We start from the raw sequence: 18,553 nt of genomic DNA on the forward strand, positions 1-18,553 counted from the left end.
TAGAGCTATACTTTACCTATCTGATTTCTGCCCGACGAGTAGAACGCATTGACTACAGCCGCTCCACTTATCCACCTATGGGAAACATATGAACTTGTTACAGAAGATCCTTTATAACACATTCAATCCGCTTACCAGAGAAATAAATGTCAACTTTCTGTGTGAAATACGATCAACGAATTGACATTAGCATGCTAGAATTAAGACTCATTGAAAAATATTTCTATTTATTGAAAATTCAATGTATATCCAGGTCTACAATCTGTTACTTCATTTGCATGGATTTTTGTGGAGGCATCCGATGGTACAAAATCCACTACATCCTTTCAGAAACTGTAGGAGGCTAAAATTATAGCGAAATGTGAATAGCTTTATGCTTTGATACTAAATTGGTCCAACAATTCTGGAGCAGTTGAGAACATATGAAACAAAGGCTAGCAAACCTTCAGATTCAAGTAGCTCTAAAGATTTCAATTCTTAGTTCATAATGAGATTCGTTGGCAGTCCAGATATTTTAGCTTGGAACAATGAACTTCAAATTATTGTTCCTTATATCTTGTTTTAAAAATGAAACACTGGGAGAGATGGTGTAGCAGTTAAGAGTAGGAATCGCTTTTTCAGAGAACTAGAGTTCATCTGTCAGCAACCACATCAGGCAGCCTGTGGGCGCCTGTACTCCAGTTTCAGGAGATTTGATGCTTCTGGCCTGTAAGGACACCTGCACCCATGTGTACATACCACATACACACACACACACACACATACACACACACACACACACACACACGCAATTAAAAATAAAATAAATCTTTAAAAGCATTTATTTTATAAATACAGCAATATTGAGGAAAGATGCATTTTCTTATGATTGTAAAGTAAAATCCAGGTAGTTTTTAAAATAGAGTTGTCTGTCTGTCAGTCCATACCAAGACTTAGGCTCTACACAGAATCTAGAGTTTGTAAAAAATGTACCCTAAATATAGAAGGCTAGTTTAGAAAGTGAGAATGATTCATAAATGTTACATAAGAGTATATAAATAAATTAAAAACCAAACAAAATAAAACACCGGTCTCATGATAATTTGAGGACTGAAAGACAGGGGCTGTTGCCCTCATCTCTTCCTGCTTAGACAGTAAGGAAGATGCCTGTCAATCATCATATAGTAAGCACGTAAGGAAAACAGAAATATTATTCTAGTCTTAAAGAGCTAATATATATGTCCATTGAAAATGGACACTGCTTGACTTCTGATGACCTCTTCATGTTAGCATTTCCAACACACTTAAGACAATCATGGAGTAATTTGTTAAGGCTTTACTAGTTATTCTGCCTCAGGGCAATAGCCAGTGTGACCATTATTCTCCTCCTAGTAGCAAATCAAAATAGTACAATAATTCATTTTCTGTCAGAGGCATTCTAGTCTCTCCGGTGCCAGGTGAGCAGTACAAAGTCAACACCTTGGCCATAATGTCAGGAACCATTGTGAATGTCAGGTATAAGTGCTAGTGTAGTTTCTTAAAAATAACGGGCAGAGACCAATATGCAGCGACCATCTGAAAATTTCTGTTATTCTTTTGATAACATGACTAAAACTTTACACCTGTTCTTTAGGCAAACATTGAACCAGGAGATGGTGAAGAATAGCTTCCACGTGTCTTTCTGTTAGTTCGTTGCCTATGTTCTTTTAGCACAGGAAAACACTTTAGGCAGGATGGGGCTCACATATCAATCCTCCCTAGTTCCAGCAGAACTGAGCCATGAATATTTTAACGTTTCCTGCAAGTTGATGATTACAAGAAGACGTCTTCTTTGTTTTAATTAAATGCCGCTTGCTTACTACACAATTTATAATGACTCACAAGCAAGGCAAGTATTTGTAAACCCAGGATGCTAGATTAAAATGCAGAAATCAGAGCTATACAGAACAAGTTGATTTTATTTCTGTGACTAACAGAAAAAGATGTCTGTATAGAAAAGGTGGAGACGAGAAAAAGGCGACGCGTTTAGATTGTATTTGCATAGGTTCACACAGGTACCATGATTCAGGTTGAAATGAAGTTCTTTGGAGCTGGTGAAAAGGTCAGAATGGATGATATGTTCAGACAATTCTAAAAAAGCCCCATTGCGTGAGCTGAAAAATATTTTTGGTATATTCTCAACACTTTCATAGCAAATGTGGCAATAAAAAACTCATATATAAAGAGTTTATAATTATTAAAGTTTTTACCAAAATTGGTTATGAATTAGAGCCTAGTCTCAGTGGCTCTAGTGTGAATTTCTTAATTGCAAAGTCTGAGTTGTGGTAATAGCTGAGCATTTTATGTGTAATTATAAAGAATCGTTATAAATTATTTGGCTCTGAAGTAACCAAAAGTCCTAATAGTAAAGTAGAAAAAGTCATAATTCAAAGATGAAATGTTATACTGAGAAGAAAAGGCAGATGCACTTAGTGAATGCTTCCAGACGGCACACCTCAGACATGACTGGAAGACACAGACATAGAAAGATGGACGTCATTCAATATTGCTGGCTTAGGCTTACTGCTTTTGTAAAAATAAACGCCATCCAATTCTACCAAAAGCAATCTATAGATTCAATGCAATCCCCATCAAAATCCCATCAAACTTCTTCACAGACCTTGAGAGAACAATAATCAAGTTTATATGGCAAAACAAAAAACCCAGGATAGCCAAAACAATCTTATACAATAAAAGAACTTCTGGAGGCATTACCATCCCTGACTTCAAACTCTATTATAGAGCTACAGTATTGAAAACAGCTTGGTATTGTCATAAGAACAGAGAAGTCGACCTATGGAATCGAATAGAAGACCCAGATATTAACCCACAAACTTATGAACACCTAATTTTCGACAAGGGAGCTAAAGGTATACAATGGAAGAAGGAAAGCATCTTTAACAAATGGTGCTGGCATAACTGAATGTCAACCTGTAAAAAAATGAAAGTAGATCCATATCTATCACCATGCACAAAAATCAAGTCCAAATGGATTAAAGACATCAACATTAATCCGTCCACTTTGAACCTGATAGAAGAGAAAGTGGGAAGTAGTCTACAAGATTTAGGCACAGGAGGCCTCTTCCTAAGTAGGACCCCAGCAGCACAGACAATAAGAGAAACAATGAATAAATGGGATCTACTGAAACTGGGAAGCTTCTGTAAAGCAAAGGACACTGTCAGTAGGACAAAAAGGCTGCCTTCTGACTGGGAGAAGATCTTCACCAACCCCTCATCAGACAAAGGTCTGATCTCCAAAATATACAAAGAACTCAAGAAACTAGGCACTAAAACTCTAATTAACCCAATTAAAAAATGGGGTACTGAACTTAACAGAGAATTCACAACAGATGAACTTCGAATGGCCAGAAGACACTTAAGGTCATGCTCAACCTCCCTAGCGATCAGGGAAATGCAAATCAAAACCACTTTGAGATACCATCTTACACCTGTCAGAATAGCTAAAGTCAAAAACACCAACGATAGCCTATGCTGGAGAGGATGTGGGGTGAGGGGAACACTCATCCATTGTTGGTGGGAATGCAAACTCGTGCAGCCACTGTGGAAATCAGTGTGGCGGTTTCTCAGGAAACTGGGAGTCAACCTCCCTCAGGACCCAGCAATACCACTCTTGGGAATATACCCTAAAGATTCCCTAACATACTACAAAAGCATTTGTTCAACTATGTTCATAGCTGCACTATTTGTAATAGCCAGATCATGGAAACAACCTAGGTGCCCCTCAATAGAAGAATGGTTAAAAAAGGTGTGGAACATATACACATTAGAGTTTTACTCGGCGGTAAAAAACAATGACATCTTGAATTTTGCATGCAAATGGATGGAAATAGAAAACGCTTTACTGAGTGAGGTAAGCCAGACCCAAAAAGAGGAACACGGTATGTATTCACTCATAAGTGGATTCTAACCATAATTAAAGGTCTTTGAGCCTATTATTCGTGATCCTAGAGAAGCTAAATAAGAAGATGAACCTGATGAAGATTATTTAGCTATCCACCAGGAGGTAGGAAATAGACATGAGTCCCAGGTAACCTCGGGTGCATGGGGGGGTGGGAGGGTCGATGGAGGGGGAGAGGGCTAGAGAAAAGGGAGTAGGGGAGGAACAGGGAAAGCTTGGTGGCCGGGGATGGGGGGGGGGAGGGAGGTAGGATGAATATGGGATCAGGGAACAATATATTTCAACTAAGGGAGCCATTTTAGGGTTTACAGGAGACTTGATTATATATGGGATCCCAGGTCCAAGGAGAAATCCCCCAGATTGCTCTCTGGACAGAGGAGAGGGTGCCTGAATCGGCCGTGGCCCATGACCATACTGATGTATATTTTGCTTATCACCATAGATCCTTCGTCTGGCGAAGGACGGCTATGCAGTTGGAGGCCCACCGTGGCCCATGACCATACTGATGTATATTTTGCTTATCACCATAAATCCTTCGTCTGGCGAAGGACGGCTATGCAGTCGGAGGCCCACATTGGAGCACCGGATTGAGCCCCCCGAGGTCCGGAGGGGGAGCGGAAGGAGGAGGAACATGAAAGACGAAATCAGTACTGCGAGGGATGCTATAACCCACTGATACAAGGGAACGGATCTGATGAGAGTTTACCAGGGCCAGTTGGACTGGGACTGAACGAGGACGTGATCTAGCCAGATTCTCGGAATTTGGCCGGATTCTCTGACTGTGGCTGGCCCGGGGTCTTTCTGAAAAGCCATTGACTATGACACTGGGACCTGTTTCCTCTGCATATGCTGGATTTTGGGGATCCAGTCTGTTTGGACGCTCGCCTTCCTGGACCTGGAGGGAGGGGGAGGGAGCTGGAGCTTCCCACAGGGCAGGAAACCCTGACTGCCCTGGGGGATGGAGGGGAAGGAGGGGGGGGAGTGGGGGGAGTGAGAGGGTGTTGGGAGGGGGGGCGGAAATGGAAACTTTTATAATTTAATAAAATTTACTAAAAAAAAAATAAATGCCATCTTTTCGTACTTGAAGGCATTTAAGATTGCATTTTGATTAATGTTTGTAACTCTTCAGTAGGGAGAGTTTTAGATATTAACATGTCCACTGTGAGTTATAGCTCCTTAAACGTAGGTGGCCACTATGACCATGGATCACGCCCACAAAATTACAATTTTGATGGTGTGGTTTACTGAGCACTAGAGTTTAGTACTTGTCCACCCCCCACCCCAAACCCCAGAAAAAAATCTTTAGGACAGCGTGTCCTTAGTCCACTCTGGAGAATTATACAAATTCAAAAAAACCAGGGCATTTTGTCCCAGGTCGTGATCAGAAGTTGAAGTACTATAATTATATCAGTTGTTACATCTTAAGTAGGGTAGTGATAACAGAGACAGATTTAGTGTTTGATACTTGTGGTCAGTTATTAAATACCCCAAATACCAAAATAATGAAAAGATAAATTAATGAGGCAAAGAAAATGTTTTTAAATGTAATAGTTATGTAATGAAAATTTTAGTTCTTTTGATTTCAATACATCTATGAAAATGGAGATGCTTTAATTTGTAAAACTCAGACAATGCTGACCATGACAGTAACACTTGGAAGAGAGAAATGCACATAAAGAAGAAAAGTGAAAAACAAATGGAAACAAAAGAAAAGAAACAAATGGAGGTGATATTCCTCCAAAATAATGGCTATTGTATGCTACCCCAAGATACGTTCCAAATGTGCAGGCCAGACCCGAGCATCCTCTTATGTACAGTGTTAGACCAGGGAGAAGAAGCAAAACCCTGAGTTCCCGGGTTCCCTTCCTGCCTCCAGTGGTCTATGCATGTGTGAGCATGTGATGGGGAGGTAGAGTGGGAATGGAGGAAGTAGGCAAGACATATATTTTTATGTAATTATTATAATTTAATTTTAATTTCTGAGATGTAGTTTTGTCAGGTAAGCTGAATTTGTCTTGAATCAGCATCTAGACATCCTCAAAGAGGACACATAACTAAAATGCACGTGAGAGGGGAGCCAGGTGTTTGCCATCCATCCCTTTATACCCTGAGGAAGTCAGGCAGTGATGCAATGAAGGGACCCAGTCTCTATGACAGGTAAGAAGCGCAGATATGAACATTCAAATTCAGCAGCCGTTAAGACAAAGTGAGCCTGATAGACTGCAAGAGCTCTTAGAATAAACCTCTTTTCAGCCACAGAATTTAAAGCTTAAAATAAAGGACAAGACCGTTAATGTCCTTCTCCTACAAGTGTTCAATTCTCGGCATCTACGCTGAAAGCGACTCCTTTGACATCAGCGGTATGATAAATAGCGTTTTGTGCGCGCCTCTTCAAGTATTGCTGGGCGAAAGGAGAATCCTGCTGAAATCTGCGATCAATATAATCTTTCACACTTCTGTTATTTTTTTCTCAAACGCTTCCCACATGCTCTTCCTGACCTCCCAGATCATCCTGACAGAATAGAGGGCACCTCCAATCTGTAGGTAGGGAAACTGAGTCACTGAGTAGTCCCTTAGCTCTACCCTAATACATGTAGACACTAAGTGATAAACCGAGGAAAACATATTTAAGGGAAAGGGAAAGATGGCGTGCTTGCCTTCCTCCCAACCCACACCACCAAACTGCTGATCCACACGATGCACAAATACCAGTGCAGTGCTTAATGCCTTTCTATTTTCAACATAAAGAGGGCCTTTTCTCTTTCTTGCTTACCATATCCCCTTCTTTTCAAGGCAAAAATAGATGTTATTAACTAAATTTAGAAAAACCAAAAACAAAATTAGAAACAAACAAACAAAAAACCCCATCATCCCAAAAACAAAGCTCAGAGGCTAAGTTTATAGAGACCATAGGTAAAGTACAGAAATCCTTGTTTACCCAAACCCTACCCTACCAGTCCACTCTAGTTCCACAGCTCACTCTCCTTTCCTCCTCCACACACATAGGACTTTAAGGCCTAAACAAAAGTGCAGAAGAACTAAAGACCGTCTCTGAACATTGCATTTGAGTAGCGACCGCAACTAATGTACAGTCGGTGACTGAATCTGTCTGAAGACCAAGACCCTCCTGATACTGAACCAGGAGAATCCACTTTTCCGGATACTAGGTAATCCTGAGAACTCCTCGTAAGAAACGCAAACCTCTTCTATTCCATGCAACCCTTTGTATTTACCTGACTCCACACCAAGGCGCCAACTCTCCAGCTGATTAGAAGTAGCTTCACAGGTAGTGACAGTCCATGTTTTATTTTTAGCTTGAACCACGAGGACTTAGCACACTGTTGGGAACACGATAGGCACCCACCAAATATTCAGGCCTATTAATGGCTGCTCCACAGGACTGACCCAGCTTGCCCAGTGATGGGGAGGATGAAGCATATTGCCTTTCTACAGTCATAGAGAGCTGCGGCAACTAGGGCAGTACCCCATCTGAGCACGGTCCTCTCAAGAGATTACGCATAGTAACGGTGTCAGAGTTCTGAGTTGTCCTCTCTAGTGAAGTGGGACTAAGGGACGTTTTGATGCTCTGTTGGGGTCTGCCAGCATCTATTGTGGTCTCTAGGTGTCTACTGACTTCAGTCTGCCATCATCTGATTATACTGATCAGAAAACCCAGCAGGCACGGAGTAAGGAAGACATCCTATGGGTTAGGAAGTCTTGTTTTGTTTTTTTGTTTTTGTTTTTTCTTTTTGTCCTGTTTTTTTTCCTATTATTTATTTATTAACAATTTCTACCTCATCCCTGCCTCCCTTTTCCCTCCCCCTTCTCACCTCCCCCTCCCTCTCTAGCCCTAAGAGCAATTCCCTGCCCAGTGGGAAGTCCAAGGTCCTCCCCTCTCCATCCAGGTCTATAAAGGTGAGCATTCAAACAAACCAGGCTCTCACAAAGTCAGTCCATGCAGTAGAATCAGTCACTACTCCGTTCTACTCATTAATTTAGCTTCTAACCAGCATTCTCAGAGAATGCTTTACTGATCAGTCAAAAAACAAAAACAAAACAAAAACAAAAACGAAACAAACCTCAACTTTTCTTTAAGTCAGTACCAAATCTAGGAATCTCCTAAGGAAGCCTTAATTGTTTTGTTGTTCACGAACACACATGCCTTGAGGTTTATTTTTGTTCTGTTAACTCTCAGCGAGTTATCCTTTTAGTACAAGTAATTGAATTTAGATGTGTTACTAAGTAATCTTGCCAACACTTATACTCCCAGTTCAGGGCTATTTTTCTCTGAACTGGACATGCTTGAAATTCCTCTGCAATTGCACCAAACCCTCAGGAGACATCACATTCAGAGTTAAAAAAAAAAGTTACACATAGTCATTCAGTAACCATATGAAGTTTTAAAATTATTAAAATTTTTGTTCTTTGCAGGTGTGAGCTACTCACAAGGGTAAAGGGAGGCCCTTCAGCCAAATGATTAACTTGGACATATTGCATGTATACTCCTTGTTTTTAAAACAAGTTTTAAAAATTGTTTAACAGAAAAAAGTCACAGGGATGTATATATTCACAAGACGTGGGGGTAAAATGTGGAGTTGGAGGCATTTTTATGTTATCTACTGAAATAATTTTATCAACATTATTACAGATTGGCCATTTGTACAACCTATTGCCATGCATGAAATATCCATATTCTATTCATCTATGTTCAATTTTTTTTGAGATAGTGGTTTCTTCCTTCTACAAAAATCAGCTTCTTGAGCAACATCAAACTGTGAGAGTTTGATGATCAAAAAGGTGAGCAAAAAGGGGCTGACAGACAATGACTAAAGACACAACACTCGAGTCAAGTCAGGCAGAGGTTCCTGTTAAACAAATGCTACATCTGGAAGTGATGGCGCACACCTTTAACCCCAGAACTTGCGAGGCAGAGGCAGGAAGATCTCAGTAAGTTTGAGGTCCTCCTGATCCATATAGTAAGCGTCAAGACTACACAGAGAATCCCTGTCTCAAAATAAATAAATAAATAAAATAGGATACTACAAGCTCAGAAACCACGAAGGAAGGGCAGAGGGTGGTTTGGAAGCACTGAATATCAGCAGAGTTTTGGACTGAGCCGGCAGTGTGGGTGACTGTTAAGGGATTCTGGAGAGCTATGGGAACTTTTGACCTTTATAAAGGTTCATATTTCTTGAGCTAAGCAACAGGAATGACAGGAAAGGTTTTCGTCGAGAAAGAACATGAGTCAAGCTGTATCATCGAGACCCTGGGGATAGCAGTGTGAGCATGAAGTGAAAACATGAGATAATTGGCAATAATTTTTTTTTTAAAAAAATGAAAACAACAGGGAAAAATATGGTGAGGAAGCAACTGGAGATGGTTTTAAATATAACCATATAATATTTAATCAGCAGCAGGGGAAGGTAGTCCTTTTCTTTGGATAGAGCACTACAGATGAAATAGAAAAGCCCAGAGTGATCAAGAGGAGGCCATGCTGTCCATCTGGGTGGGAATAATAAGGTAGAAGGTTTTAGAAAACAGACAGATAGAAGGAACAAGATTAATTTTTGCCTATGTGGCAAAATGTTGTGCTTATGTGGTTAATGATATAGTTACATAGAAATGCTTGCTAACCAGCTAGATATTAAATGTAAAGCTCCGCAGACGGATCTGGGCCAGATTCAAATACTCAGATGCAATAAGGATGGTATACACCTTCAAGAAGTAAATGCATGTGCCCAAGCGGGGAGGGGAGCACATGGAGTGGTATGATCTAGGAGTTACTAGTTAGTTAGTTGAATTTACTTATATTGCTAGTTCCTTGGAATTTTAATGCATTAATCAGCATTCCTCTAACATACCCTGTAGTACAACCAGATAATAGTTCACAGGCTCTCCCCTATCTTTTCAGTATGTCTGTGGACATATAATCCTCCGACAAGTCATTGGGAATGAGGATCTGAAAACGACACGTGACTTCCGGCCACATGACCAGGCTATAGATTTGTCTTTCTGAAGGTCAGTGAGGACTTGGACCTGAGGACGCGTGGAACAAGGAAAGGGACAACAACGGTGACTTTTCCCCTATTAAACAGGTGCCACATCAGTCAGAAACTTTCACAGGGAGAAGCCCAAATGAAATAAAGGGAACTTTAAATACCATGCACCTCATAGGATTCAGTCCTAGCTATTTAATGTGGTTATAGCCAGAGTATTTTTTTAAACGAATTTAATATTTTTAAAACGAAATGCAGAAGATGCTACAAAAGGAGGCTAATTCTGAGGTCTGTACTTGGAGGGTGCTACTTAAGAAGAGTTCCAGTTTTGGGGCTCTGAGTCTTAGAGAAAATGAATCCTGATATAGAACCTCTGAGCTGGGGCATCACTATTGTTTTTTAATGTTGCCCATGTGATTCTAATGGGCAGCCAGATGTTTGGACCATTGCATTCAATGCGAAAGAAGAGGGAGAGAGAAAAAGCTGGCACTGGATGGCAGAGAGCTTGGGAGCCGCATTGTAGCTGTCTCAGAATCTTTGAGAATGGCTCAAACAAGACTAATGTAGCACATAGGCTGTGCACTAAAATATTAAAATATCTTTGGACTTTCCCCGGCATGTTTCTGTCCTGTGGTACAAGCCATTGCATCACACAAGTTCTGCTGTAAAGATCATCTACGGCCTGCTGTTATTTGCCTCTTAATTTTCCAGGACCCGATGACAACTGGGCTAGTCATGTCTCTAGAACAGTAGTTACAGAAAAAAAAAACTTAATGAAACACATTGTTAGTCAATACACAAATCAAGGCGGGGCATTTAGTTTTCAGTTGCTTGGACATTCACTAATTGTAATTGCCACTGAGCTCAGTGTTAGGCACCGAGAATGGCTTCGGTTATTACAGGGTTAAAAGTCTTGGAAGACCAATCTAAGGAACTCAATGGGTTTGAGGACTCAGCACATATGCTGGTCAATCTCCGCGTATCACCTATTTAGTGGAAAAGCAAAGGTCACAAGTAACAGTTATTATGAAGTAACACTGAGATGAACATGAAGAGGAGGGTATTATTCAGAAGTTATTGCTCCTAATGATCCCTGGATCTCCTATGTAGCTTTTGCAGGGTTAAAGGATTTGTCACATGAAGCAATCAGAAAAGAGAGTGGGCTTGTGGGATGCTTGGCTAATAGAAAGAGTAGGCACTAATAGCGGAAGAACATTCTGGATGCAGAGTAAGGCCCAAGCACGGGCTTAAAGAGCAAAGTCACATTAAGCTAAGGTGTTTCTGAAAAACTTGTCCATCAAAATGCTAGAGACAGCGACAGCTAAGAAGCCACTTAATCAAGAGATGAAGTTAAGTGTGAGGGTGCCTTAGTGGAGAAAGGCTTTGGTTTGAAGTTCCTGGCCCGTGCTATTAATACAGTCTGATTATTAGACGTTCTCAGAACCTCCTGAGGGAAGGGGGTATTGCAATGGTCAAGGGACCAGAGCCAGCAGGAGAGGGCCTGCTCCAGAATGAGCAATTAGGAAACAGACTGTACGCACTCATCTTTGTCCACCTTTTCTCGGAGCTTCTTCAGCTGCTTGCTTTGGCTGAATTTCAGATTTTGGATTATGTTCTCAAAGTACTCATCTTCCGTGTAGTTCAACTGCATTAGACAAAAGATTTGAAAGAAACATTAATGCCGGCTTCATCACAGTACTGCTAGAAAACAAGTTAGCACAGGTAAGAAACGGCATTAAAAACTTACTAAAGGATGCTCTATTCCCAATTAGCCTTGCTATATGTTGTATATGTTATATATCAGCCTTGTTACATATGTTATACTGTAACTTTAGTGTATTCTTTTATAACCACACATGAAGCAAAGGTCAGGCCAACCTCACAATACTGATATCATTCTCCAGACTACAATCGTGCATAACCACGCCCTCTTTATTTAGTACCCACTGTCCTTGGCACTGTTCTTTGTATTTTAAGTATTTATTATTACTCATTTACGCTTTCTAAGAACCTTGTAGCCTAACAGCTGAGATCAGATTTTAAAGCTGAAGACTGTGAGTGTAGATGTTTCAGGTCATTTGCTAAGATTTAAAAGAGCAAGAGAACTCGAATTTGGAGCCCAGGTATTTAGCTTTGAGTCTGTCTCTGATCTTAGGCAATCCTCTCTTCTGGCAAAACCAACCAACCAACCAACCAACCAACCAACCAACCAAACAAACAAACAAAAAAACCCAAGAAAACTGATTTCTTTTGTGAATGGAAAAGAAGGAATGAACATTTTGGTGTGTAAACCTCCTACTAGTACTTGGTGAATCAGCCATGCATGTCATCGCAGACCTGGGGTGTGTCACCTGCTGTGACCAGGGTGTTAAGTCGGTGGTCACAGGTGTGGTCACAGGACAACACTGAGCATCTCAGGCAAGCCTGATCACAGGCATAGAGTGACATTAAACAGTGTCACCTCTTTTAACAGTTACACTACCAGAGAATATTCAAAAAAAGGTTCTCAGTTATTCTGGTCTTTAAGAGAGGAGGCAGACTGTGCAACGCTCACCAGGGTGATGACTAGGAAAGAGAAGGATCTGTGACTTTTATAGCCTTGCAAACCACTGTGAGAGTCTGTGGGCAACCCATCCGTCTACCCCTGATGCTCTAGAGCAGTATTCCTCAAGCTTCCTAGCTGTGACCCTTTAATACAGCTTCTCATGTTGTGATAAACCCCCCAGACATATTTTTCATTGCTACTCCATGACTGTAATTTTGCTACTGTTATGAACTATAATGCAAATATAACACGACTCTAAAGGATGCAAGGCTTTTCTCACCACTGTTAAAATGAAATACATAGAAACCAAATACAGTCCACTACAGGGACAACAAAGTTTAAATTGAACACAATTTGGGTATTAACGTTACAGGTTTTAGATAGCGCTATGGGATCTACAGTCTTAGGCTGTTTTACAGTGCCTGACATTCCTGAGCTACAGTGACGTTGCCATCAGCCCCATACTCCGCTTCTGAGACTCACCTCAAGATACTCGTTATTCAGCTTGTTGTCATTGGAAATGATGTCATCAGGATAACCAATCCTTTCTTTAATTGCTAAGGCCTGTGAAAATGACAACATTGGAAGTGGGGATAAATCACCTCCATAATCACAACCTTCACATACAAACATCACATGTCCACAACCAGCAATTAAAGAGCCTGGTGTGTCATTTACAAAAGAAGCACCTGACAGCACTTAACCAATGTTCTCTGCAATGACTCTTTACCTTAGTTCAAAACGAATAAAAAGTCTTGAGACTTAGCGCCTAACACTTTCGGTCTTTCTGGGCTGCAGCTTTCCCCCTGGAAACTAACAAAAGCCATTGCTACACATGTAATGTAGTTTTATGAAATTTTTTTTCCTCTCCAGACTTTTCAATTTTTATTGAAGGAATAACATTTAGTGCTCCCAATCTTGCAGGATATAATTATCTTTCCACTTCATTGATTCTGCTGAGAAAACAGAGAAGGGCTCCACGGGCACTGTGCTAATACACTCCTGAATATTGGCTCCTCCAGTCTTTGTTCCCTTTCATCCCCAAAGTCAGTGCAGATCTTCGAGTTAAAGGAATGGCATTAGCTACATGAGTGGGAAGTGGGTTTCTTTGTTACCTGCCTCGTATTTGTCCACTGTTCATTAGTAATTTTACATTATTATTATGTAAGTGCATTTATTTTAAATGTCCCATTACTTATTTCTGTTTATTGCTTCCCAGACCCTCTCTGAGACAGTCTCTGATGGTCCTGGAACTCACCGAGTAGGCTGGCCAGCTAGTGAGCTAGGGATACACCCATCTTCCATCTTCCCGGTGCTGGAACTTCAGATGTATGCCACTACACCTACTTTTGGTTTTTAACATGGGTTTTAGGTCCTCAGATCCTCATGCTTCAAGCTTATAAGGCAAGTGTTTACCAATGGAGCTATTGCTCTCCTCCTAGACTTATAGCTTTTATGCAAATTTTGGTATGTTTTTTCCCCTATAAGTAAATTTTCTTTGATGGCTCTGATTGGTCCTTACCTTTTCTTCAGCTTTCTTTTTTGTTTCAGCATCCATCCATGTAAGGTCATCTAAAGTCTGAATAAAAACTTCCCGGATTTGTGCAATCAGATCTTCAACCTCAAAGCAAAACAAATATTAGCTTATTAATAGAGTCGAATGTAGAAATACAGCCCAGGAGTTCATTCTTCATTGCAGTTTTCAAACAGCGCTCCATGCTGCCTTTAAGGATACAGGTGTATGCTCACACATACAAATTTACATACAGACGAATTGTGACCCCAAACAAATGGATGTAAGTGAGCATATGGAACTATTACACCTTAAGACAATACTGCTATTATCGAATTTTCCCAATTGAAGAGGTCTTTCTATATACAAGAAGCTAAAATTACCTCCAGAATGTCCTGGTTCTTGCTATCCTTTTAGAAGATTAGAATATTAGCTGTCACTGTCATAAGTGGTCCAATTAAGCAAGATGTAACATTTCAATAAATTGTTTCACTGTGCCATTACGCTCCATTGTCTTAATTTCAGGAGTTATTAGAAAATAGGTTATGCTTCTCATACTTCAAGTAAACTGTAGTTTACTTTGTTGGTGTTTAAGGAAATGGTCAATTGGGCAATAGAAGACCTTATTAGTCTAATACATGGCTGTGAACACTAACATCACTGCTTCCAGAAAAACACATCAGCACTTTCAATTAGACAACATGAAGGCAGAGACAGAACCAGATATTAAGGGATAGAAGGCTAACTCTGTTGAGAACAATGGTATACTATGATACCCAGATTCATTGCCTAATTAACAAAAATTGAGCTAAGATGTGAACAACTGTAACTGTTAATCAACCAAATGAAGCACCAGGATGCTGTTTAGATGCCGATGAGCTCTGTTAGAACATTACCACATGTTTGCTCTCTCCAGCAAAGGCTGCTTCCACGTAAAGCCTCCCTACAGCGTTCTCCATATTCCCGTTGACATAGTTAGCGCACCGTCTCCACGTCGCCGTCTCTGATGTAGTGCCATAAAGGGCCTATAGAAGAGAGAAGGAAATCGGCCTCTGACTAGGAGTCAGGGACAGTGAGCAGTAAGAGCAGGCAGCCTACAAACCTAGTCTTCCTGTCTGCTTTAAGTTCTTGCTGTACTCAATGCTTCTCTTCACAGAGCAGTTGTCCCTAAGCTACGATAAAATGTAATCCGGCTGGATTGTTTACTTAAAAAAAAAAAAAAAGAAAAGAAAAAGGGCTTGCGCAAACAAGGTCTCTTTTCAGAGGCATGTCCCAGTAGAACTTTTAGCTATGACGAGTTAATAACGTTCAGGGAAGCTTTGGGAGAGAAAATACAACCTTGTGGCCACTATACAAGCATAAACGTGAAGAAATGTTCGATAAAGCAAGAGAGAGGAAATCTTACACCCAAGAGAACAAACACATTTCTCCTTTTAATGTTTTAGCTGAATTTCAGGTACGTTAGGAAAATTGTGTCTACACAAGTTTTAGTACCAATAAGGGGATTGGAAATTTACTGAGATAATGTTCTGTTTTGCAGTCTTTACTTATTTGTATTTATCGATTTAAGACAAAATCTCATGTAGGCCGGACTAGCCTCACACTGGCGGGAGTGAGGCTGGCCTTCCGGCTCGCTCCGTCTCCCATGTGCTGGGATTAAAGGTGTGAGTGAGCACACTTGCTGTTTGGGGTATTTGTTGTCGTTTTAGAAAACCATGCTCAAGCGCTCTTGCAAGAGAGTCCCTTCTCAGCCCTGCATAAAAATTTATCAATTTATTTATCAACTTTCAAGCAGTTATATTTTTTTTTTTTTTTTTTTTTTTTGGCCAGGACAACAACCAGTATGTTAGAGTTTTCCCTCTTTAGTCCCTACTGACCTCTCTCTTAATATCGGGATTGAATGACTGTGTAGATAATGTATATACAAGCTAAGAAAAAGCTTTAGGTTCTAGTTTCAGGCTAATGTTCTTCCTAAGGCACGCAAGGACAAAGAAGTTTGTCTTTATATACACCCACTGTGCCATGAGCCCCTGAAAATCAAATCAATAGAGAAACTGATTTCCTCTGAGATGGACTTTAACACATCGGCAACAACAAATCAATACAGTATTCTTTTGTACAACTACGGGTAACTCCTTACAGGGCTATGAGCTCATGATACCGTAGCAGACCAGCGTAGGATGGCAGAGCCATCAGTGACCTCTCTCTACACATGTGCAAGACAACCAAATCTGGGTATTTGGATTCTTGGGAAGGACCAGCACATTCTAGCAGTGTACACAGAAAGCATTTATAGCCATGCATCTCTTTACGCTTTGGGGCTTAAGAAAAGAGAGATTTTTGTCTTCACCTTGCGGAAAGCGTTTCTGGACTCCTTGTAGTTTCGGCTGAGGCTTCTTACAAGATCCATTATGAACCTCCAGGACATTAAATTCTGAATATCTCTGTATAAGAAAAAAAAACCCCACCACCCAGCAACAGAAAAGTGAGGCTGCAAAGCTTCTAAAGACTTATATAAAATGTAAACTTTGAGGATGGGGACACTCTGACATACCTACCTGGGAGAATATTTGGTAAGAATAGGCTTAAGCTTGGTTAAATATTCTGGAGCATAAACAATCACTTCTTCCTCATTTTGAATATTAATGTTCACAGTTGACATGATTTCATTTGTGAAATTTGACCAGCTGAATGGCTGGGGAAAAAAGCAGGCATAAAACATTCAGTAATTATGATTTTCCCTTCTTGGCTCCAAGAATTATGCTTAGAAGGACAGACACTAAAGGGGATCAGCTGCATCATAAAGTACTTAATAGATTAGCCAGTTTGTGTTTGAGATGTTTTTGGTCAATTGTTGGAGTCAGCTTTTGAATAAATATGAGTTCTCCAATATGATTATTTAGATAGCTGAATTAAATCAACCATTTAAGAGCAAAACAAATCTGTTATGTATACCGAGCACATAATTAGAAATTAGGCCCATTGTCATCTTTTCTCTACGAAATAATTTTTTTTGAGACAAGGTTTCTCTGTGTAACAGTTCTAACTGTCCTGGAACTAGCTTTTGTAGATCAGATTGACCTTGAACTCATAGAAATCCACCTGCCTCTGCCTCTCAAGTGAAAAAATAATTTTTAAAAAGAAAAGAACAGTTTTAAAAATAAAGCGTCCAGAGTTTCTGAGCATGTAAGTATATACAGACTGTCTTTTAACAGTGGATATTAATAAATAGTTCATTCAAACACACTCATGAACCTGAGCAGAGTCTCAGCCCTGGATAGGACGTGACTACGGCATAGATGCCAAGGAGCTGAAGGAGCATGTGCTGACCTCTTCATCTTAGTCCTATAGACAGGTGTGCAGGTTTCCAACTTCAGCAGATAAGTTGAGAGTTTTAAAAGACTGACTCTTGTCTAATATTCCTTACTTGGGAATTGAGTACCCAAGATCTCAGTATCTTAGATTCACACACACACACACACACACACACACACACACACACACACACAGAGAGAGAGAGAGAGAGAGAGAGAGAGAGAGAGAGAGAGAAGTCCCTTACTGTGCAGAAAGTGTTATGTTAAAACCTTGCTTTCCTTTTGTGCTTAAGACCAGTTTTCCAAAACGCATTTATTTAACACATTGTATCAAGAAATATATGTGAGAAATGACTAACTCACTAACACAGTAACCAGAATCAGTATTACAGAATTAATACAAAGAGAATTCTGGCTGTGGGAGTTTTGACATAGTTTCATTAATGTGGCTTCATGTCCCAACCAGGAGGCCCAACTACTACACAAAGAAAAGGCACAAAGGAAACTGTTAGAGACTAACTAAACGAAACCAAGAGAGTCATGTTTATTAGTGGATACTGAGACAGATTTCCTTACAACCTGATTCTATTTGTAATTTTTGTTTTGAATACTTTTATAAATGGCCTGGATGAGATAATGGGATGTGTTATGAGTAAATCATGCTGTCTTAAGAACTGAAGAGAAATTTCATGACTTCTTGCTAGACAGCCTACATCTATTGATAACGTAATGGGCTCTCACAAAGACCCGAACCTTCTCCTAACCCTTTTCTGATACAGTGTCTAAAATATTGCATACTTCCCTTAAGAGGAATTTTGCCTTTGAATCCCATTCTACTTACATACAGAAATAGCACTTTCAAAGTACCCCTTCCCCAGGACTTTTCATGAAGTTTAATAGTGAGTGTCATTGAAATTCATTTAAAGTTAATTTAATTCAGTAAATAAAATGTAATTCTATGATCTCAGGAAATTATATAGGGAAAGGGCACATAAAACTTGAAAACTTTCTACTTACCTTCCCATTAATCTCTAGAGAAAAATTACGTTGGAGCTCGGCCAGAGTCATTTTGTTATAAAGCAACATTGGGTCATTTCGGTCTTCAGGTTTAGTTGTAGCCTAGGGATTTAATATTTGCTTGTTATCTTAGAAGAATAAATATGTTGAAAAATAGAGTGTAGAATAGGTATAAGATAATTTGATTTTTGTTCAAAATTTATCATTTTATGTACATTCAGTAATAATTAA

General features: G+C 40.0%; 1 protein-coding gene across 4 annotated transcripts in view; it reads right to left on the reverse strand.

Moving 5' to 3' along the window:
• The window catches only part of Mme (membrane metalloendopeptidase), a 132,245-nt gene that overhangs the window by 18,444 nt on the left and 95,248 nt on the right, over positions 1-18,553 (reverse strand). For all 4 annotated transcript variants that reach the window (XM_087899473.1, XM_087899472.1, XM_087899471.1 and 1 more), the window contains exons 10-17: positions 18,323-18,424; positions 16,550-16,686; positions 16,342-16,435; positions 14,888-15,016; positions 14,001-14,099; positions 12,962-13,042; positions 11,475-11,578; positions 17-75 (exon numbers count right to left, since the gene is read on the reverse strand). In XM_087899473.1, coding sequence (XP_087755599.1) covers positions 17-75; positions 11,475-11,578; positions 12,962-13,042; positions 14,001-14,099; positions 14,888-15,016; positions 16,342-16,435; positions 16,550-16,686; positions 18,323-18,424 — 805 coding nt within the window. The remainder of the gene's footprint in view (positions 1-16; positions 76-11,474; positions 11,579-12,961; positions 13,043-14,000; positions 14,100-14,887; positions 15,017-16,341; positions 16,436-16,549; positions 16,687-18,322; positions 18,425-18,553) is intronic.

The sequence above is a fragment of the Myodes glareolus genome, chromosome 20 (assembly GCF_982192425.1).
Source record: "Myodes glareolus chromosome 20, mMyoGla1.1, whole genome shotgun sequence".
Classification (NCBI taxonomy): Eukaryota; Metazoa; Chordata; class Mammalia; order Rodentia; family Cricetidae; genus Myodes; species Myodes glareolus.